This window comes from Cicer arietinum, chromosome 7, assembly GCF_000331145.2.
Source record: "Cicer arietinum cultivar CDC Frontier isolate Library 1 chromosome 7, Cicar.CDCFrontier_v2.0, whole genome shotgun sequence".
NCBI lineage: Eukaryota > Viridiplantae > Streptophyta > Magnoliopsida > Fabales > Fabaceae > Cicer > Cicer arietinum.
The window spans coordinates 51,917,118-51,941,454 of record NC_021166.2 but is presented as its reverse complement, the minus strand read 5'-3'; the positions used below and the strand labels follow the sequence as shown (position 1 = coordinate 51,941,454).

General features: G+C 33.1%; 1 protein-coding gene across 1 annotated transcript; it reads right to left on the bottom strand.

The window, feature by feature from the left end:
- Window positions 1-11,702: 11,702 nt before the first annotated feature.
- On the bottom strand, window positions 11,703-20,207 carry LOC101502193 (cell division protein FtsY homolog, chloroplastic). The gene is made up of 12 exons (XM_004510794.4): window positions 19,774-20,207; window positions 19,562-19,666; window positions 18,387-18,460; window positions 18,226-18,284; window positions 17,882-17,919; window positions 17,306-17,426; window positions 17,118-17,186; window positions 16,937-17,019; window positions 15,974-16,042; window positions 13,437-13,499; window positions 13,173-13,303; window positions 11,703-12,106 (listed from the first exon to the last, which is right to left on the bottom strand). The coding sequence occupies exons 1-11, from the start codon at window positions 20,074-20,076 to the stop codon at window positions 13,190-13,192; spliced, it is 1,098 nt and encodes a 365-aa protein (XP_004510851.1). The 5' UTR covers window positions 20,077-20,207; the 3' UTR covers window positions 11,703-12,106; window positions 13,173-13,189.
- Between the last annotated feature and the right edge of the window lie 4,130 nt (window positions 20,208-24,337).

Sequence of the window (24,337 nt, the reverse complement as noted above, 5' to 3'; positions counted from 1 at the left end):
GGTAGAGTTGAGAACACGGTTTGCCGAAAAAAATATTCAGTTTGTGTTTTTATTATAAGACGGAGAACGTTTGTGGTTAGCTTACAAAACAGAAAATCAGTTTGTGTTTTATCTTAGTTAATCAATCAAACTTAATAGATAAAGAGATAAGATAGAGAATACCACACAAAGATATATCCTGGTTCACCCAACTCGGGCTACATCTAGTCCTCACACTGTGAGTTTTTTCCACTAAGTGATTAAAACAAAGAACCTTCTTGATTTTACAGCACATAGTTCAGATCAACCTTGATATGTTTCAATCTCTATTACTTTTCACCCAGAAAGTAAATGCAACACCTATCTAACTTTGATAGGATTTAATACAATCTAAACAAACTATAATAAAACTCTTATAGTTTGAGTTTTTACAATAAGATTGTTTTTTGATAGAATCTGAGATTTCTCAACTCTTGTTTGAGATTCGATTCTTTACAAAGAAATTAGTAGTAGTCACACAATTTGATGTTGGAATTTAGAACTGCTTCTTCTTTGTGAAAATTGAGAACTTCAAGTATGTGAGTGTGATTGATTATGAGAATTGACAAACCTTGAATTTCTTGCTCAATTTCTGGATATTGACCTTCCTTTTATAGGCGTTTAGAAGCAATTAATAAGGGTCAAAAAGAGCTGTTGGTAGTGCTCTGTTACTTTTGACCAAAATCAATATATGAGAATAAAAATAATCCAGCCTTTGAATAATTTTGAAACTCATTTGACTGAGTCTGTTACAACCTTCCTTAATCAGTTTTGTCTTCTAGTTTAAAGGCTTTTGAAGCTTTTCACTTAATCTTTGATGCTACAGCTTCGATCTGGAGTCTTGAATCTAGCCAAAATAGTTTGGAGAAAGATTATAAGCCATTGTAGAAGTAAATAGAGCATTGTTGTAATTCTGCAAAAAACAGAGATTGATTATCAATCTTGATCTGTCAATTTGATCTTTCTGGAGATTTGATGATCAATCTAGAGTTCATGTTTTGATCTTTCTGGATGTTTTTGTAATGTCTTAACATATATCAATGTTGATCGAACTTTCTTGACAATTTGATTTAAGCGGTTTCAAACTGTTTCAACTAGTCTGTTTCAAGTCCTTTTATTTTAATGATTCGAGAACCTTCTCGTACTGGGATGAATCCTATTTGTTCCTTGCCATGTACTGATGATATTGCTATAAAATTCAGAGGAAAAGACTTTGTTAAACTGGTGGAGATTGATTGGTCAAGATGCTGTGACGATCAATGTTGAATTTGGAGATCGTTCTCTGTTTTGTCCAGAATGATCTTGTTTCACTTTTGAGCTGTTTTTCTTTGCTTTGCTTGATTATGTTCTTAATTAAATTCACTCAAAAGCACAAGTTAAATTAACATAACATTTTAGAATCATAATTAACTATCTTAATTATTAACTTTTGTTTATTTTCATCAAAACTTTAAATTATAGAGTTTGTCTCAACAATCTCCCCCTTTTTGATGATGACAAACATGTTAATTTAGATATTAATTTTGATTCTAATATCAAGTATTGAAGAGCTTAAAAGCTCCCCCTTAATTTATGCAGTAAGTAATTTTATCAGAATTTTAAACTTGCATATGATATAAACTGGTTTTCATTTAATTTTAAACATAAATACATAATATTTGCTTTGAAGCATGTGCATAGAATCGTAGATACAAAAAGATTCTGAAACAGATTAAAAACTAAGTTAATTTTCCCCCTTTGTCACATAAAAAGGTAGGAGGAAAAACAACTAAGACGCTAGGGATGGAGAGGATCCTTCATATGAGGAGGATTTTCCTGGATTAGGAACTTGTGGAAGAGGAACAGTAAGAAGTGGAGGTGGAGCGATTCACAGCTTGGGAGCGAGTTGTTCTTTGAACCAAGTTCTCAATAGATGAGTCTCCTGATCTTGCTGAAGCTGTCGTGCCATTATGGTCTGAAGAGCAGCCATGATATCAGAGTTTGAAGGTTCAACCATGCGAGGAGGAGTATGAATGTGAGTAGTTGGTTGAGAGGTGGCAGCAACAATAGTGTTGGATGGAATGGTGGAACCGAAGATGGAGGGAACAGTTCCAAAGGAGGTAGCCAAGGACGGGAGAGGTCCAGATGGTATGGGTGGTTTACCAGACGGGCCAACAACTTCTGGAAAGTTAAAAAATTGGCTAATACCAAAAATGGAGGAACTTGTTTTTTGTGGAGACACAAAAAGTGGTGACATGGCACTTATATGTGGATTGAGCAGCAGTGTTCCAAAGTCATGAGGTGGAGATTGAAGGATTTGAGAATATGAGAGGAAGTCAGTGGAGGATAAGGTGGATGGTTGAGGAAAAACAGAGAATGTTGATGAAGGTGGAATTTTGTCTGGAGAATGTTCTGGTTTCTGTGGAGAATGTTCTGGAGAACGTTCTCAGTTTGATGGAGAATGTTCTGGAGCAGTTTCTGGAACTGCATCTTCTGATTGATCAGATGATGAAGGTGAGAATGGAATAGGGTTTGTGGCAGTCCTTCGTCGTGCATACCGTTTTCTTTTCAATGATGTTGGAAAGGAAGATGTTGTTATTATGGGTTGAGCAAAAAGTGTTTTGCGCATATGGGACAGATTCTTAGTGGAAAATTTGGAGGGTTTGATGAGTAATTTTTCAGATGAGAGGGGAACTCCAAAATGCCTAAAGACTTTAATCAATATCATTCCATAAGGAACAATATTTTTCTTGTAGTCTTTGGTAGCAGCACAAATCATGTGTTGGATGATCACATGAGGAAGGTTCAAACGCTTACAGTTGATGAGATGATAGATGAGTAGGGCGTCGTTGGTAGAGACATACTCGTGACTTCCACAGTGGGGAATGAGAGTATGCTGGCACATGTTGTTAAACACCTTTGGGAAAGGTTTGAGGTATGTTGAAAGGTAGCGGGTGGAGCCTTCTTAAAATAGATCAGAAAGGACTTCAGTCTCTTTTATATTAAAAGCTTAATACCACTGGTTGCAAATACATATGGTCCTTTTGTTGGTAATTGAAGAATGGAGGCCAAGATGTCTGGGGTTAGGCGGATCTCAATTCCCTTAATCGTGGATATGATAAGGGATTTGTCATAAAAGATTTTTGCATTGCAGTAGAATGCTCGAACAACATCAGGGTAATAACACTCAGATGTTTGTAAGAATGAATTCCAGCCAAGAGCATCAGTGTGATGCTGGACAGCATTACCATCAACAATGAGTTTGTCAAAGACAAAAACTCGACCGATTCCAATTGGGCGTTGAGCTCATTTATCTTTGAAAAGTTTTCTGGATAAGTTGTTTCATTGAGTTTTAGGTTTAGTTTGGGTGCAAGCGTTTTCTTTCTTTGGGGTTTTTTGAGTTTGTTTCTGGCTATAAACTGGGCAATGGTCATAGTGGTTTTAGTTTTCATGGTCTTTTTGGATTGAGTTGAAGGTTGAGATGATTTTGGGAGAGAGGAAAAAATTTCTTCGATCAATCTCCTTTTTTGATTTGGAGGAGTTGATTGAGAGGGTTCGGAAGAAAATGAAGATTTTGAAGGAGTGATGGGTTTGGGTTGTGCTTTTTCTTTAACGGTTGTGGGAGGAGGAGTTTCAAACGAGTCATCAGTCTCAGAATCGGAGATGATGAAGTAAAAGGGTTTTCTGTTTTGGCTTTGGAAGTTCCAATGCCAGATTGTACTCTCATGGAACGTCTTTTTGGTATCATAGGTTTTCTTAGACGAGGAGGAACTTGAGCAATATTAGGAGGAGGACATGTGTATAGTGGTGGAAGAACAGTGGATAGGGGATTGGGATTGATAGGAAGATTATTAGGGTTAGTTTCAGGGGATGATGAAAGATAATTAGAAAACGAAGTATCAGAGGAGATGTGTGGAGGAGTTGGTCGTGGCGGTGGAGAAGGTGAGCGTTGAAATGAATCAGATGATGGGAATGATGAAGATGGTGACCAAAGATAAGTATTTTTTCTTGCAGATTGTTTTGTTCGTGTCATGGCTTGTGAGTTGAGAAGTCTGAGTGAGAGAGATTTGAGGAAGAAGATGAGAGGTTTAAAGGTTTTGTTTGCTGTTTTTTAGGAAAAGAAGATGGAGTGGTTAAAGGAATTGTCAGAAACGTGAGAAGGACAATGATTATCTTGGGAAGGAAGAGAATTTTGGGGGCAGGAGTGCTGTGTCAGTTTCTCTTTTACAGGTAAAGAGACACATGCATTAAATGCCAAGATTTCCCTTTTTGGTTTGAGAGGGAAAATGATGACTCAGAGAAGAAGAATGTTGGTTGACAGAACGGAGACTGATGTCTGGAAAAACGGAGATTGATAAATGTTCTCCGTTTTCTACATAAGCATAATTTAACAAGAATTATCTGGATTTTTCGTTATTTTCAGTTTTTCTTTGATTAAATTAAAACTATCTTCGACAAGAGGCTTTGTAAAGATGTCAGCAAGTTGATTTTGAGTATCAACAAAGATTAATTCGATATCTTTCTTATTGACATGATCACGAATGAAATGATGTTTTATTTCAATATGTTTTGATCTAGAGTGATGTATTGGATTTTTAGACAAATTTATAGCACTTGTATTATCACAATAAATTGGAATATTGGGTAGTCTTGGAGTTGATTTTTAATCCATAGAACTTGTGAACAACAGTTTGCTGCTGAAACATATTCAGCCTCAGTTGTTGATAAGGCTATAATGTTCTGTTTTCTGCAAGACTAGCTGATCAGTGTTTCGCCTAAGAACTGACATGCTCCACTTGTGCTTTTTCTTTCTATTTTATCTCCAACATAATCAACATCACAATATGCTATAAGATCAAAATGTGAACCCTTTCTATACCAAAGACCAAGATTAGTGGTCCCAACAAGATACTAAATATATGTTTTACTGCTGTTAAATGGGATTCTTTTGATGCTGATTAAAATTGCGCGCATAATCCTACTGCGAATACTATATCAGGTATAATAGCAGTTAGATAAAGCAAAGAGCCAATCATTCCTCGATATTCTTTTTCAGAAATAGAGTTGCCATTTTCATCTTTCTCTAAAGAAGAAGATGGATGCATGGGAGTAGTCATGATTTTTGATTCATTCATCTTGTATTTGACCAACAAATCTTTAATGTACTTTTCTTGACAAATAAAAATGTCGTTTTCATATTGTTGAATTTGTAAACCAAGAAAGTACGTTAATTCTCCCATCATGCTCATTTCAAATTCACTTTGCATAAGTTTCGAAAAACCTTCACACATTTTTTTATTTGTTGATCCGAAAATGATATCATCAACATATACTTGAACAATGAGTAAATCATTCTCTTCTATTTTCTTAAATAATGTAGTATCAATTTTTCCTCTCAAGAATCCATTTTTTATTAAGAATGAACTCAGTCGTTCATACCATGCTCTTGGTGCTTGTTTTAAACCATATAGAGCTTTGGTGAATTTGAAAACATGGTTTGGTTTTGATTGATTTTCAAAACTTGGGGGTTGTTTTACATAGACTTGTTCATTTAAGAATCCATTTAAAAATGCACTTTTAACATCCATTTGAAACAATTTAATAAGTTTATGAGATGCATATGCAAGAAGTATACGAATAGCTTCTAACCTTGCAACTGGAGCAAAGGTTTCATCATAATCTATACCTTCTTGTTGATTGTAAACTTGAGCTACCAATCTTGCTTTGTTCCTGATAACCTTACCTTCTTCATCTAGTTTGTTTCTGAAAACTCATCGTGTACCAATGATTGTTTGATCTAATGGATCAGGTACCAGGGTCCAAACTTCATTTTTCTCAAACTGCAGCAGTTCTTCCTTCATGGCATTTATCCAAGATTGATCAATAATGGCTTCTTTGATTGATTTTGGTTCGATCTGAGATATCATTGCCATGTTGTTCTCATCATTCTTGAATGATTTTCTTGTTCTAATCCCATCAGTCGTGTCTCTAATGATCTGGGTTTGAAGATGATCTTCAGCCGTTCTCCAGCTTTTTGGTGGAGAATGAAACGGAGATTGTTTATCAATCTCTGTTTTCTGCAAAATGTTTTGCTGTTGTATTTCGATTTGAGTTTCCTCTTCGTCATCTTTTTTACTTATATCTAAGTCATCAAACTCATCAAATAGTTTGTGCATACTTATTTCTACAACATTAGTTCTTAAATTAAACACTTTATATCCTTTAGAATCAGTTGAGTAACCAAGAAAGATTGTTTTATCTGATTTTGCATCAAATTTTCCAATGAGATCTTTGTTGTTTAAAATGTAACAGTAACAACCAAAGATATGAAAGTAAGAGATGTTTGGTTTTCTATTTTTCCAAATTTCATATGGGATTTTGTTGATGATTTTTCTTGTGGATACACGATTTAGAATATAGCAAGATGTGTTTATGGCTTCAGCCCAAAAATTTCTTTCAACGACTCTTCTAAAATGGTTCTTGCCATTTCTTGTAGTGTTCTATTTTTTCGTTCAACAACTCCATTTTGTTGTGGAGTTCTTGCACATGAAAGATTATGAGAAATGTCAAGTTCATCAAAAAAGGTTTTAAAAGAAGCATTTATAAATTCTCCTCCATGATCACTTCTTATAGAAATGATGCTGGATTCTTTTTCATTTTGAACTTTTTTGCAAAATATTTTAAATGCTTCAAATGCATCATCTTTTTGTTTCAAAAACAGAACCCAGGTAAATCTTGAAAAGTCATCAACAATAACAAAACCATATTTCATTCCTCCTAGACTTGTTGTTCTGACTGGTCCAAAGAGATCTATGTGAAGTAGTTCAAGAGTTATGTTTGTTGTTACAAAGTCTTTTGAATGAAAACTACTTTTGACTTGTTTTCCTTTTGCACATGCTTCACATATTTTATCTTTTTCAAAGTTAAGTTTGGGTAATCCTTTAACAAGATCTAATTTTGAGATTTTTAAAATCGTTTTCATATTGATATGCCCAACTCTTTTATGCTATATCCATTTATCTTTATTGATTTATATAAAACATGATTCATCAGGTAGTTCTTCAAGATACAAAACATATAAACTTTTCTTTCGATTTCCAGAAAATAGAATTTCCCCAATTTTAGTTTTTCTAATTTCACATACCTTTGGTTTGAAAATGACTTCACATTCATTGTCACATAGTTGACTTATGCTTAACAAATTGCGTTTTAAACCTTCCACATATTGAACATCAGTTACCAATGGTTCTGTTACCTTTAATCTGAGCTTGGTTGTTATTTCCAAAAGTAACCGATCCTTCATCCTTCTTGATGAATGTCATGAAGCAGTTTTTATCTCCTGTCATGTGTCTTGAACAACCATTGTCCAAGAACAAAGGCTTTCTCTTTATATTTGAAAATGCAACCTGCATACGATATTATTTCAGCCTTAGGTACCCATTTTGTTTTGGGTCCTTGAGCGTTAGTTTTGAAATTTTCTCTCTTCTTAAGATAACATATCGTCCCTTTTTGATTGTTTTTTAAACCAGTTGAATATTTAGTTGTTGATTTCGAAAATGATTTAATAATCTGGGTTTCAGAAGATTTTGAACTTGGTTTGAAAACATTTGCAAATCGTTCTCTTTTTTCTAGTTTTTCTGGAGAAGGTTCAACTTTTGATTTGAAACTTTCTCCGTTTTGAGAACAGTCTAGAGAATGTTCTCCTTTTTGCAGTTTTACCAATACTGTCTTGGCAGAACGATCTCCTTTTTTAATCAAGCTCTTACTTTTAATTTTTTTCATCTCTTTTTCTTAAATAATAAGCAAATTCCAGATGTCCAAGTTTTTTACAATATGAGCATCTAGTTTTACATCTTTCTTCCTTTCTTTTTGGGACAAATTTTTTTTCATACAATTTTGTTTTTTGAGTTTGATTGAAGCCAAGGCCGGCTTTATCAAAGATTCCTATTTGAGATCCCATAATTTTATGAAAGGTTTCAGTAGCTTTAATGAAATTTAATAAATCTGTTTTAAGAAGTTCATTTTTATTTTTAAGGCGAATGTTCTCCGTTTTCAGGTAGAACGTTCTTGACCTTCTTGTTTTTCAAAATTTTGTTTCTTCGTTTCTTTTAGCTCTTGAATAATATTTTTTAACATATTATTTTGAGCTTGACTTTCTTCTTTTTCTTCTTTCTCTTTATAAAATTGTTCTTTTAAGAAACTACATTTTTGAATAAGGAGGTTTGAGTCATTTAACAAGTTATCAAATTATTTTCCCATTTGTATACATAAATAACAGGGTTTAAAATTTATTACCTCATCTTCCTATGTTCTCGCCATTAAGCATATGTTAGATTCTTCTTCTTCAGTTTCTGATTCTTCTGAATCATCCCATGTTGCCATCATTGATTTCTTTTTGAAAGAAAATTGTTTTGATGGACTTTTGTTTGAGGGACATTCTGCTTTGTAATGTCCTAATTTATTATATCCAAAACATGTGACGTGGCTTTTGTCTACCTCTGTTTTGGGATTTTTGTTTTGAAATCCCTTTTTGATTTGATCTCTTCTTGTCATCATTCTCTGTATTCTTCTAGTGAGAAGAGCGATTTCACCAGCATCTTCTTTTTCGTTTTCTTTTGGTTCTTCCTCTATTTGTGCTGTGATTTTTTCTTGAGATACCTTTAGTGTTATTGCCTTTCCCTTCTTGATTGGTTTGTCTTCTTGTAGCGGTACTTCATGTGCTCTTAATGTTCCAATTAATTCTTCTAGGGGAAGTGATTCAAGGTTCTTGGCTTGACTTATAGCTGTTACCATTGGTCTTCATATAATTGGAAGACACCTCATGATCTTTCTTACTCTTTCTTGAACTGTGTAAGCTTTGCCAAGAGAACGCATTTCATTTACTATTGTTGTGAATCTTGAGTACATTTCATCAATGGTTTCTCCTTCTTGCATTTCGAACAGTTCGAATTTCTTTATGCCAATGTCTATCTCAGTTTCTTTGACATGGCTTGTTCCTTCATGGTGAGTCTGCAGTGTCTCCCAAACTTCTTTTGCATTTGTGCATTCATATACTCTTTCACTTTCTTCCCTGCTTAAAGCACATGATAAGAATAACTGAGCTTTAGAATTTAGAAGTACCTTAGTTTTATCATCAGTTGTCCAGTCTGTTTCTTTCTTCATGGCAGAGTTTGAGTCATCTTGATCAACCCTTGGTATGAAGTCTCCGTCTGTAATGATGCGCCACATTCCTATATCTTGAGACTTTAGAAACAGTTGCATCTTATTTTTTCAGAAGTAGTAATCCGATCCATCAAAGAATGGTGGTCTGTTTGAAGATCCTCCTTCAACAATGTACTTTGCTTTCGAGATTCTTCTAGATCTTTTCTCTAGCACTTGTTAGGTGTTTTTACTTTTTCTAGAGACCGAGCTCTGATGCCAATTGAAGTAGCAATGTCGATTTATAAGGAAGGGAGTTTGAATTGTAAATATATCTTTTTAAAACTTCCTGAAATAAACTCAAGTTTTAACTCAAGAATGATCTTGGTTAAGAAAACAGAAAACGAAGATTGTTCTTGGTTTTTATTATAAGACGGAGAACGCTCGTGGTTAGCTTACAAAACAGAAAATCAGTTTGTGTTTTATCTTAGTTAATCAATCAAGCTTAATAGATAAAGAGATAAGATAGAGAATACCACACAAAGATATATCCTTGTTCACCCAACTTGGCCTACGTCCAGTCCTCACACTGTGAGTTTTTTCCACTAAGTGATTAAAACAAAGAACCTTATTGATTTTACAGCACCTAGTTCAGATCAACATTGATCTGTTTCAATCTCTATTACTTTCCACCCAGAAAGTAAATGCAACACCTATCTAACTTTGATAGGATTTAATACAATCTAAACAAACTATAATAAAACTCTTATAGTTTGAGTTTTTACAATAAGATTGTTTTTTGATAGAATCTGAGATTTCTCAACTCTTGTTTGAGATTCCATTCTTTACAAAGAAATCAGTAGTAATCACGCAATCTGATGTTGGAATTTAGAACTGCTTCTTCTTTGAGAAAATTGAGAATTTCATGTGAATGAAAATGATTATGGGAATTGACAGCACTTGAATTTCTTGCTCAATTTCTAGATATTGGCCTTCCTTTTATATAAAGATTATTGAGAGACATATTGAATAACCCGTGTGTTTCAACTATACAACGGAATTTCTTTATATAGACCAAAAGTATTAAACAACCTTAATTTACAGTAATATTTAACGGGTCTGAATAGTTCATCTAATATAATATAATATTTACATTCTAATATAATATTTAACAGCGATGATAATTTTTTATGTCAAAAATAGAATATCTTAAACCTTAATATATCTCTTTTAAAAGTTTATGACTTATGGTATTATTTTTGTTGATGTTGGAATATATAAATGCAGTTGATATTCCATCCTTAGCTTATCTATCATGTAACAGTTTGTAGTAAATATGTACAGAATAATTATTATGAGCAGTTTGTATTGAACAATTAACTTGAGTAAACAGATTACTTTTGTAATTATCTAAATCAATCAACTATTTGAAATAAATTTACATAATTATTCATTGAATATTTAACTAATCGTTTTAGAACTAGACAATTCTCAAACTATGAAATTGAACTCGTTAAAAAGCTTGTCAAGATCTCGCTCATCTTATGACGAAGTTATTACCTATTTAACATCGTTAGCTTACAAACAATAATTTTCTAAGGAATTATATATAAAAAAATTAACTTTTTAATTGATTAAACCCTTATTATACCAATAAAATAAACTACTAAATTGAAGTCAAAACTAATTAAAACTATTTTTATAGTATTTAAAAAAGATGTAGATCAAATAAAAAATAATACTATTGAGATGATTAGAAAAATTAGAGCTCATTTACTGTATTAAAACATTTTTTATTCTTGTTTCTTAAAATTTGTGTAAATTTTACGTATTAATAAAGAGATAAAATACTTGAAAATATCAAAATTAAGAACACTTTTTAAGAATCTATCATCAAAGTAAAATAAACACACTTTTAAAAAAATAAAAAGCTTAATTACAATTTTAGTCATTTATTTTTATCAATTCACGGAATTAGTCTCTCTATTTTAAAATATGACAGTTTTGGTCACTCATTCTGATTTTTAAACTAAAAACCTTCTAAAAACATAGCTTTAAACTTCTTAAATTTTTCATTTTTGTAATTTAATTAATGCATGTAAATGAATGAATCTATATCATAAAATCACATGTTATATAATTTAAAATATGTAAAATGGTCATTTTTTTAGTTCAAAAATATGAGAGAATGACCAAAACTGTCGACTTTTAAAATAAGAGGATCAATTTCATAAATTGATAAAAATAGAGAGACAAAAACATACTAAGCCAAAATAAAAATATGTTTTCACATAGTATAAACAATACATACCATAGTTTGTAAAAAAAAAATAAAAAATACCAACCATAGATCATTTTTTTCTTTCATATGTCCGCTGTTTGAAAATAAACAAAGATAACACTTCTCTATATAGCTGTTTGTTTCAGAAAAGCTCAATGGTTCCCTGGAGATCGAATGAACCAAAAAACTGATTAGAAATTATAGAAGGCTTGAGTAATATTCCCTTGTTTGAAAGTTGTCCCCAGAAGACAATAACAATTAAACAGGAAACCTCATTGAGAAGAAGTTGAAGAAAGGTAAAAGAAAATCATATTATTAATAATAATAATAATAATAATAATCAGATATTGACAAACGATGGACATTATGTTCAATCTTCATGTTTTCTGTACTATCATTTACAAGCACCGCAACAAAATCCCTGAGTTCAATGCCAAGAGTGGAAAATAAACCCCATCACTCTGTCACAATGTCAGAAACTGCCAACCAATGTGAAAGGAATATATACTCTCAGCTGCCTCCAAAGCAAGAATAGCTCCGCACCCCAAAATCATTTTACCTTTTGCAAAGCTTTGCCTCTGAAGAATGATTTCAATTATTAAAAGTTATCTTTCCTGTGATCAAGTGTTGCTCTTCATATTCGTGTCAACCTCTTCTGCGAATATATATTCTGAACTGTAGCATATACATCTGGGTAAACCAATGTGCAAGAAAGGAACATCAATAAGAGTAGATTCAAACAGCCAAGCCAGTGTGCAAGGAAGGAACATCAAGGCTAAGGTATTTATTGTTTAGTTTTTAGAGTAAATTACAATTTCTTTTTCTGAGAAGTTTAAATTACATTCCAATTTCCTCTTTATTGTCTTGGTGCACCAGGGTATCCCCCATTGGGAGTCAAGGGTTGATCCCTCAAAATACGAGACCCATTTAAGAGATTGATCTTTAATAGAGACTCTTAGCTAGGGTAAATGACCATGGACAAGTCTCATGGCAAAACTTTTCCTCTCTACAACACTTCTAATGTCATTGACAGCCAATTTTAAATACTTAATTACTGAGTTTAAGAACTTCGAAGGTAAAGAAGAAGTTTAAACACGTATTTTCACCTTAGAAACCTCGCCTAAAATTGTTTCACTTTCGAACGTCCCATATAATAGACAGTATGCATTCTAAACTCTGCTAAGGATCTTAACAATCACAAATGGATATATATATATATATATTCATAAAACAATTGTTTATATCAAAACCAACTTAGAAGTATAACAAAATTCCTTTTTCAAAGGAAGAGTGTGTGTTTTAAAATATAAAAGGGACGTCAGTGTATATTTAAACCTCATTCGGAGTTGGCAATGTAATTTACTCTTTTATATAGAAATGGAACCAAAGATCTACAATACAACCCTCTCTCCCAACTTAACTCACATCCAAGTGGACAGTAGAAATATTTTTAATTTAATATGTAGATTATACATAATAGCTAATAAAGCACACATGCCTAAAAATACAGCACAAGAACTAATAGGTTAGGATAAGTCGTCAAATTGCAAAATTCCCTACAGGTAAGTATATCTGGGATGTAGATTCGGAAAGAGTTGGGTTGTATCTTTCAAGTTGTAATCATAAATAAAATGGGGAAAGGTGATAGGAAAGTTTCACAGATGGCCTTTAACTTAAATTAGTATGACAGGTTATTTAAATAAAATTCAGACTTGAATGGAAGAAATGAAAAGGATATAAGTAATCGTGTACATACCAAAGCCTGTAACTGGTTTACATGAAAATGGCATTGACAAAGGCCTCCGCGTCAAAGGGTTGAAGATCTTCAACCCCTTCACCAACACCCACAAATTTTACAGGGATTCCAAGCTCATCAACCACACTGACCTGCCAACAGAAATTAGCATCTTATTCATTACCCTTGATCACCCCAGCAAAAAAATTATAATAATTTGAATGATGAGAACCTATTGAGCCTAAAAACTATTTTAAAATTATTGAGATAAAATGAAGATAATACCACACAGCCACCTCTTGCAGAACCATCCAGTTTGGTCAAAATTAAACCAGTAACACCCACAACCTGTGTCCCAAGACAAAACAACTTCATTAACAGCAAACATGAAGCTAATATGAAAAACTTCCAGGAAATTATAATACCAAATATTGAAATGACATTTTGGGTAATATGCTAATATGAAACTTCAAGGAAACTACAATACCAAAACGTGTTAGTGAATGACCATCCATTCAGCAGTGTTTGCTATAATATGCTAATCTCTAAAGCTTCATGAGTTCCCTACAAACTTTTTTATTTTTATTTTCAATATAGGTATGACAGTTTCTGTTTTCTACTAAATCTATTGATTCTAGATGAACAACAGCATTTCATATTTAAAAAGACATCACGATTTGATGATCATGTTGAAGTTGTGGGATTTTAGAGAAAAGGAGGATAGAAAATACTAAAAGTTTGAATATTATTGATAATAGTTTTATGTTGACTTTATTCAAAAGACTCAATAGTATTCTCTATTTGTAGAGATACATAGACTTAATAAAAAATCAGGAACAAATCATACTAATAATGAGAGATAATCTAAGATATCTCCATGATTATAAATTGATCCTAGAAAATAACTTAAGATACTCTAATATAATATAAAAGTTATTATAAGATATTATATAATATTCTAACACTCCCCCTCAAGATAAAGTTAAGCTTTAGCCGTTTTAAGAAAACAATGTATTGCTCCGCAGAATAAAAAGGCAACTCAGGGATGCAGGTGAAGTCGGAGAAGTTTTTTATAAAGATAGTCTAACTAGATATCTCGAATGATCATCAGCCCGAGAGAAATTAATGACAAACAATCGAGCAAAGCAAAGTTCGTCCTTCTAAAAAGCTGCATTTGGAAGACCCAATTCAAACTTAAATCTGCTTTAGGGAGAGAGAAGTGAGACCAGTACATCTGAGACAAAGATGGGGCAAGTGCATCTAGGATAAATTGCTTAGCTAAAGAGGGTCATGAAAATAAAAGACACCGTCAGAATAACCATCAACGGAAGAAGTCGTCACTAATATAATTCATATGTGAGAAAAGGGACACACCAGAATGATCCTCGATGGGAATAGAAGCCACTGTTATAATCTATTAGTAAGAATTGAATTGCATGACAAACGCCAAAGAAGAAGCGGCGCAACTCTAACAATTACGAAGCCATGATCGGTCAACAGAGTGAGAAAATGCGTCCAAAATAGGAGAGATAACGGTTGTTTGAATAAGAACACATATTTTCGTTGATCAAAATTGGAAAGTAAGGACAGGTCTAGAACCGTGAGGCCGAGGCAAGACAAACAGAGAAAGGTCGCGTCGTAAACGGTTATTGGGCCAGATACCTTTAACCTCCTCTACAAGAGCAGAAGCACATATCTTGTAAGAAACATCATTTAACCGTAACTCGAAACTAAAAAATAAAGGCTGAAATCAGAAGGTTGAGGCAAGAGCAACGAGAAAGGCTGTGTTGTAAACGACTGTCGGACGCACCATCACGCGCGGTGGAAGGCAGCTGCGCATGAACCGGACGCACGAGGGAAGGGACGGCACGTGTGAGCGCAAGTGACGGTGTTTGGTGATGTGAAGCTGATGGAATGATTGTTTGCTAGAAACAGTGGCGGCGGCAATAGCGAACTGAATGGAAAATGTCGAAACAAAGGAGATCATTTCAAAAAATAGTAACTATTACATTCCCAAACTTTTGGGAACTCGACAATGGAATAGAGGCGGTCATTCAAGGAGGATCAAAATAGGCTCTAGATACCATGTTGAAGTTGTGGGATTTTATAGAAAAGGAAGAGAGAAAATAATAAGAGTTTGAATATTATTGATAATAGTTTTATGCTTACTTGATTCAAAAGACTCAATAGTATTCTCTATTTATAAAGATACATAGACTCAATCTTAAATCAGAAACAAATCATACAATAATGAGATATTATAAGATATCTCTATGATTATAAATTAATCATAGAAAATAACTCAAAATACTCTAATATAATATAAAAGATATAATAAGATATTTTATAATATTCTAACATGTCACAATAAATACTGCACAGGAAGGGCCAGGTGGTACGTTAATATTCCAACTCTTGTGCCTTAATCAAAGCAGAAACTTTGTAATTCAGAAATTGGCTGTTGGAAGCAAAATTAAGAAGACCAATTCCTTTATTGCATAAATGTTACCTCCGTTCGCATCAAATAATTAAGTCAAAGTAATGAGGAAGTTCTATCAATGTAATTCCTAGTACAAGGAAATCACAAGCCCTTGACTACAACTAGTTGCAAGATTAGGTGTAGAATTCATTTATTATCTCTTTTCATTTTTATGATATTTTGAATGTGGATCAAATATTCAGCATCCCAAAGAAGTAATTTGAATGTCAAATGGTATATTCACAAAGTAATAGCATATTTTCAAGTTCAACTAGGTAAAATAACAATTTCCCCAAACAGAATAAGACAAATATCGAATTCAAAAATCAAAACTAGAATTTACTTCATTGAATTCTCTTGCTTGTGGCAACATGTTCAAACCAGTAGTCCCATCCAGAACGAGTAGGATCTCCTGCAAGCATTGCCAACACCATTATTTTATACTATTTAAGATGTTAGTGTGTCTGAGTGAGAGAGAGATATGAAAAAGATATTCAGGGGAAGATATTTTTTCATCAGACACTCCTCACCTACACTATAATTTTCTAAGGCACTTCTTGGAAATTCAGCTAGTTCTAGTTCTAGTTCTAGTTCTGGTTCTAGTTCTCAATAACAAAAGTTGTGTTAACAAACATATTCTCATTTCTGTTACCTTAAAAGCCATTGGTGAAAAATACATAAGACGTGAAAACCAATACGTAGTTAAAATAGTTTCCAATTATGAAGGCATTAACCGATGTCATTTTTTATCAAATATTTTCCCACTTCATTTGAATAATAAAAAATATTAGGAGAGCACAAGCTAGGTGAACTTGTATGAATTGACACCATCTAAACAAAAATTAACAACTGCATGGAGTATATACACAAAGATAATAAATACCATCATTGTCCTTAAGCCCTAACTCAACTGACAAACGTTGATATTATTAGGTTGGACGTCTTGTCCCGGGTTCGAACGCGGGACCTCACAGTTATGTGAGTTAATTATGGTGGAATTTACTATCTCTTCTAAGATAAAAAATAACTAAATAAATACAAACCATCATTGAAATTCCACATAAATTCTAAAACCTCATAAAATTGTCAGAAAACCAAAAAGAAGATAACAATGAAACTTACAAAGTAACTTTTTTTTGTTGGGTCAACAAATATGCAAAGTAACTTGAAAAACAAAAAAGCGATTAAAGTGGCAGTGGATTCAAAAAAAGAAAAGGTGTGATTTAAAGCTCAGCAACTCTCAAAGATTTACCAGCAGAAAGATGATTGAGTTGAGAAGAAAAGGCGTTAAAACAAATGCACTTACATTGGGTGCACCGGCAACTACTTTAGCAACAGCCTTTTTACATGAAATCAACTCTTCCATTAGGCTGTAATTAGTATGCAAACCTGAGAGTAAAACATGAAAACACACCAATGCTAATATACAACCAGACAAGTAATTCATTAAAATTCAAAATAGCTAGCCCTAAAACTTATGTACTCACGCCCAGATGTATCACATAACACAACATCAAAACCTAGCTCCTTTCCTCTTTTTACAGCTTGTGAAAGCACTGCAAGTAATATGGAAGTTACAAAATTTAGTATCCAAACCCTAATAATAATAAGGATAAGCATAAGGATAAGGATAATGAACAGAAGAGCTAGGAATAAAATCTAATTCTATTTGTACCTGATGATGCTTTGGCTTTCTGGGACTCAGCCACAACAATCTCACACCCAGTCCTTTCAGCCCATATTTCCAGCTGATCACTAGCAGCTGCTCTGAATGTATCACCAGCTGCAAACAATATCTGGCAGATTTTTTAAGATAAGAACAAAAAACCAGTATGAAATATTATGTCCAAACATATGACCCGTAAATAAATGATAGAAGATAAGTTGATATTGACTTTAGATACTAAATATCACCTAAATTGGAGATGAGAAATAATCTTGAAGAATTATGCACCATAATAATTCATACAGTATAAAACTGACATGCCCACATTTGGAGTTTTCTAAATATTTGAAAAATTGAGCTAAGCGGAAGGAGGTAAACTAATGTATGTAAATTAAAATCATGAGTTGTCCCAGGAAATGCGGTTGGCTACATGACTCAACTGAGGCAATTAGTCTCTATCAAGAACCAACTTTCTGGTAAAACCAATTGATGTTTCAGCTGAACGGCTCTTTGTTATCACCAACGAACTTTCTGCCGTAGATCAAAATGAAAAACCCAAGCAAAACACAAATAATATAATCTAACCTTAGCACCTCCATTCTTCAATCTATAAGCCAGCTTTCCTGCAAGTAAAAGCTGATCAAATCAGTATGGTTTTGGGTTTCACTGCTTGGGAAGACAGGCTTCATTTGAAGATTGTTGATTTAATTTAGGGTGTATGTGTAATAGTTACCCCAAGTTGTGTTTTTTCCCATCATTTTCCATTTTTACCAGACACATGAAACTTCTAAACCCTTTAGTTAGTTCATTAACTCCAAAGAAATATTTCCGGGTACATAAGAGCAGTAACACTCAATATTATCTCTTTTCTTTTTCATTGCAAGGCAAAGAACGGAATCAGAAATCAGCAATCAATGTGTTTTACTTACCCAAAGATGTTGTCTTCCCACCACCATTAACACCAACTATCATTATTACAGCTGGTTTCCTGAATAACAAATTTTAATCCAATATAAAGCACAAAGTGAACCAGATAAAATTCAGTGACTTGTAACAAAGTAAAAAACCAGCAGTTAAAACATGCTCACACCTGAATCCAAGTTGAAGTTCAGTTTTACTCCCCTTTTTGGTTAACAGATCCAAAACATTCTTCTTCAGTGCTTCCTAAAGTCGTTCAAATAAATGCAGAACACATTTCATATCATAAAAGTTTAAATTTCCTAGAAGATAAAAGTGAGGGAAGGAAACTTTTAGTATTTAGTTCCATATCAAAACTGAATACCATATTAACTCATACATTATTATTATTCCATACTATCAAACATTTATGAACTTCAGGATGGAAACAAATATTTTTACATTGGTTTTGGAAACAAGAAAACAACAAAGAGTTTAATGACTAATCACCACTCCTCCTGTTCCATTTTAGTTGTCGTTTTAAAGTTGTTTACACATACTGAGAAAACTAATAAATTTTGTTACCTTTGTTAGAATTATTAAAATAAACCATCAATTTAGTCCATAAACTATCACTCTCTCCAATTTACTCCCTAAAATATATAAATATAATAAGAAGTCTTTAAACTATACAAAACCCATCAGTTTAGTTCCTAATATGTGAATACTGAATATAGCAAGGACTATCAAACCATCAATGACATATCAAATCTCCAAAACAAAAAAAATCAATGAATGTCCTTTATCACTTTATCCAAAATATGTCTTCCTCAAATCTCTTCACAACTATTCTAATTTCACTAACCTTAGCTCTCATTCCCCAAACATCCTTTGCACTCAACCCTCTCTTCCACATTTGTTCAACCTCTGAAAACTTCACAGCTCACACCTCTTATGAATCAAACTTGAAAATACTTAGGGTCTGTTTGGGAGGGAGATTTTGGAGGGGAGGGTTTTAAAGGGCTACATTTTAATATATATGAGATTTTATAAAAAGAATTAAAAGAATCACATAATATATGATTATATAACATTTCAATCACACTTCATTTGTTTTTAAAAACATTTTATAGCTTGCTTAATTTTGAAAAGAAAAACAAGTCCTCTTCTTCCCTCCACTCCAAAATACCCCTCCCAAACAGACCTTGAATGTTGGCAATGGCATCACATGTTGTCAGTTGATTAATCAGTGCGACACCAACTATTTAATTAAATAAATTCATATACACATACAATGCTAAACTACAACAACCTACACTTGATTGTGTTCAAAATTCTAATTCTATCTAATCTGTGTTGAATTCATACCTTTATCTCATTCCCTGATTTAAGCTTCCCTGAAAGTATATCCTCGCGCAAATTCTCCACTATCTTCATAGTGATTTTCGGTCCAAAATCAGACACTAAAAGAGCCTGTAGTAATCAATTGAACTAAATAAATATACATTAATAAAGAAAGAACATTAAATAATGAAGTAGTTAATTAATCGAAGAAGAGTTTGGAAGTGAATAAGAAGGACCTCTTCGAGTTCATCGAGGACTCTATCAGTGTCAGAGAGGTTCCAATAGAGGAGAAGCTCATCGATGACGGAGAGGTTGTTACGAGTCTTTGAGAAACCCGAGAATAACTTCTCTACATCGCTCTTCGCTTTCTCCTTTAGTAACCGGCCTAGTTTAGAGAATAACCCGGCCTGACCGGCTGAACAGGTGAACCGGGATGTGCCGGTTCGATTAGGGAAGTTGTATAGGATGAAATGCGGTTGGGAAGGTGGTTTTGGGATAATAGAGAAGCGAGTGAATGAAGCAGAGGCAGTAGTAGCCATTTCTGCTACGAGCTTGTAGTTTTCCCAGAACTAGAAGAAGAAGAAGAAGATAACGTGTGCAAATATGACGTCGTTTCGATCATGTAAGTCTTATTGAGTTATTGTACCTTTTTAAGCCCCTGATCCTGTATTCCTTGTTGTACTCCTTTTTTTCTTCCATCGATAACGATTAAATTATTTATTTACTTTGATAAATTATTTTTAGCTAATTTATATAAAAACAATAATTTGATTTGATTTTAATAGTTTATAAATTAGTTTGAAGCTATAAAAACTTATATAAGCTGCTAAATATTTTGTTTATTCAAATATAACCTGAATTCACTCATCTTAAATATACATAAATAGAAATTACTTGGTTCAAATTGAAAATCATAGGTTGGAACTTATGTATTATATATTGATATATTTACAATTACTGATTAATTTATACTTTTGAGATTTTTTAATTGTACCTTTTGAAGTCTTTATTGGTAGTTATTTTTATATGCTTTGAAATCTTAAAAGAAATAGTTTTATTTTGAATTTTGAATTTCAATTTTAAATATTGAGTTTTAGTTCAAAGTTAATTTTTATTTTTTATTTTAGAGTTAGGTCGCTTCATTTACCTAATAACTACCTATTAATTTGGTGTTTGGCAATGGTCCACGAATCTAAGTAGTGGCTAACGAGGGATAGAGTAGATGAATGCAGTGGTCATATTAGTGATTGTCTATGATCGAAGTGTTGGATGGTGAGTGCTAGAGTGGTGGAAGTTGGTGGTCGGTAAGAGGTTATTTTAGTGATCAACAGATACTACAAAAGTGGTTGGAGTGGTGGTCGATGGATGATCAAAGTACTGATAAGTAGGGACTGAAGTGGTCAAAAGTAACGGTTAGTGGTTGTTAGTCATTGTTTAAGTGGTGGCTAGAGTGACGATTATCAGTGGTTAGAGTTGTAATGAATGGTAGTTAGGGATGGCAATTAGACCCATACCCAGTGGGTACCCGCAAAAAAACCCACAATGGGTAGGGTAAAAACCCGCATAATGGGTTTGGGCATGGGGACAGGTAATTACCCGCAAAATTAAGCGGGTATGGGTGCGGGTACGGGTACTATAGTACCCACCCCGCCCTGCACCCGCACTTATATAAATATATTATTTATTTATTTATTTAGTTATTTATTATATTAGTGTTTAGTTTAATTAATTGTTTTCTTTTTATGTTTTAACATCTATTAATATCATTGGACCATTACAATATTTATAATTGAAATATAAACGTTTGCAAAATTTTTAAGAATCTGATTATGATAAATAGTAAATAATTGTGATTTTATAACTAATAATTATATCTTATTAATCGTGACTTTATAATTATACTTGCAACTTTGTATCAATTATCTCAGATAATATTGTCGTATGACTTGCAATTTCACAAAATATTATTATAAATATTTAAATGTGTATTGTAACGAGTGTTCATTTGAAATGTTGAGTTAGAAAATATTTTGGTTTATAATATTTTATGATTGAATTTAAGATATTTGAATAATTTTTAAATTTAATTACAATAATATCATTTATTTATCGATTTTTTTTAGGTAAAGTGTGGGTAACGGGTATGGGTACGAGCACTTAAGTACCCAGAGGGTAAGGGTACGGGTATTAAAGTTGATACCCAAGAGGGTACAGGCACGGGTATGAATATTTTTTTAAATTGCAGGTATGGGGACGGGTACTATAGTACCCTACCCAAACCCTGCCCCATTGCCATCCCTAATGGTAGTTAAACAATTTTTGTACCTACAATTATACTTGACGCTGAGAACTTTTACTCAAAGAATCTTCAATTTGGTTTTTATTTTCCAACACAAAATTGGAAGAAATTAAATTTTTATAACATATTAAATTTGTGTTTGAATTTCTACTTATAGATATACCTACAAACACAACTTAAATTAAAAAAAAAAATGTTTTTAATAAAAAAATAACAATAAATTAATTTATTCTTCTTTTTGGGGATCACTTTCAAAATAATAATTTCATTTTGATTTTATTTTAACACAATAATATCATTTTAATTGGGTTTAATTAGTTTGTAAATCCTAAATTATTTTTAAATTTTATGAATAGGTTTTTGAACTAAAAAGAGTTTTAATCAAGTCGCATAACTAGCATATTTTTTGTAATTAATTATTCTATTGCACTACTATAAATCAACTGTAACATAAGAATCTATTTATAAAAAAATATTTCCAGAATAAATGATCCATTTATTAAAAAATATATATATAAATTATTCTTTTTATTTTTAGTATACTTTTTTTTAATTATATTTTTTAATAAATGCTACATGCATCACTTTCAATGCAATCAATATATTTTATTATATATTTATAATATTGATAATGTACTTGTTAACAATGAAAAGAGGAAGAAGAAAAACAATCACTCTAGAGTTTCATAACATATAATGAACCAAAACTAAAGTTAATAGGGTTACAATGAGTATTTATATAAAAGAATAGAATTGTCTAAAATACCCTTACTACTAATATATAATAATATTATCTAACATCTCCCCTCAAACTCATGATGCATTAACATGGAGCATCGAGAGTTTGTCAACTAAAAAACGGAAACGTTTAATGGAATGCATCTTTGTGAACAAATCAGCAATCTGTAAAGAAGAAGGGACAAATGGTAGAGTAATAGTTCCATGCTGAAGATGATGACGAGTAAAATGACAATCAATCTCAATGTGTTTGGTGCGTTCATGAAAGACCGAGTTGTGAGCAATTTGAATAGCACTCTTGTTATCGCAGTGCATCGGAGTTGGCTCAGAAAGAGAGATACCCATATCAGACAAAAGCCAACGCAACCAAATTATTTTAGCGGTAGTGGATGCCATAGCAAGATACTCAGCTTATGTAGAGGAGCGAGAGACAATGTCTTGTTTCTTACTCTTCCAAGAAATAAGAGAGTCTCCAAGAAAGATACAGAACTCTGTGGTGGATTTACGATATGTGGTGTCACCAGCCCAATCAACATCAGAATAAGCTCGTAACTCTAATGAGGATGACGATGGAAAGAGAAGACTTTGAAATTGAGTTCCTCGAAGATAATGAAGAATCTGAATAACTGTTGCCCAATGTACTGTAGTGGGAGAGACAACAAACTGACTAACAACATAAACAGCATAAGCAATGTCAGGTCTGGTAATCGTAAGATACACTAAGTTGCCAACCAAAGTACGATATAAAGTGGAATCTGGTAAAGGAACACCATCCGAATGAGCATATTTCACATTCAACTCAAGAGGAGTATCTGTTGCTTTAGTATCAGAAAGACGAGCCTGATCAAGAATGTTGGCAATGTACTTAGATTGAGAAAGAAGGTAGCCTCTAGGAGAGTAGGCAACTTCAATCCCCAAGAAATAGCGAAGAGTTCCCAAGTCCTTCATCTCAAACTGTTTGGCTAACTGCAATTTCAACTCATTAATTCCACTAACATCATCACCTGTAATAATCATATCATCAACATATAGAGAAAGTATAATGCGACCATGAGTGGTGGACCTTATAAACAATGCAGAATCATGTTCACTAGAGCGAAAACCAAGAGAAGTGATCACAGTAGAGAATTTCTCAAACCAAGCTCGAGGAGCTTGTTTAAGACCATATAGAGCCTTTTTTAACTTACATACTTCCCCTGGATCATGAGAAACTCCTTGTGGAGGGACCATATAGACTTCTTCATGAAGCTCACCATTTAAAAAGGCATTTTTGACATCCATTTGGGAAATATGCCATTGACGAATAGATGCAACTGCAATAAGAGTACGAATAGTGGTCATCTTGGCTACAGGAGCAAAAGTTTCTTCATAATCCATACCATATTGTTGAGAGAAACCCTTAGCAACAAGACGTGCTTTGTAGCGCTCAACTGACCCATCAGACTTAGTTTTGATCTTGTATACCCAACGAGACCCAATAGCACGTTTTCCAGGAGGAAGAGGTACTAATTCCCAAGTGTTGGTTTTGTGCAATGCAGATAGTTCTTCTGCCATAGCCTGCTGCCAAAGAGGATCAAGAACAGCCTCTTTATAGGAAGAGGGCTCAGACAAACTGTGAATAGAGGTTAAGAAAGAAACAAACGAAGTTGAGTAAGTGGAATAGACAAAATCAGGTAACGAGGAAGATCAACAATTGCAGGAGGTGGTTGAACAACCGGGGGGGCAAGAGGGATGTCATCATGTGGAGTATTAGTATTTGTCCC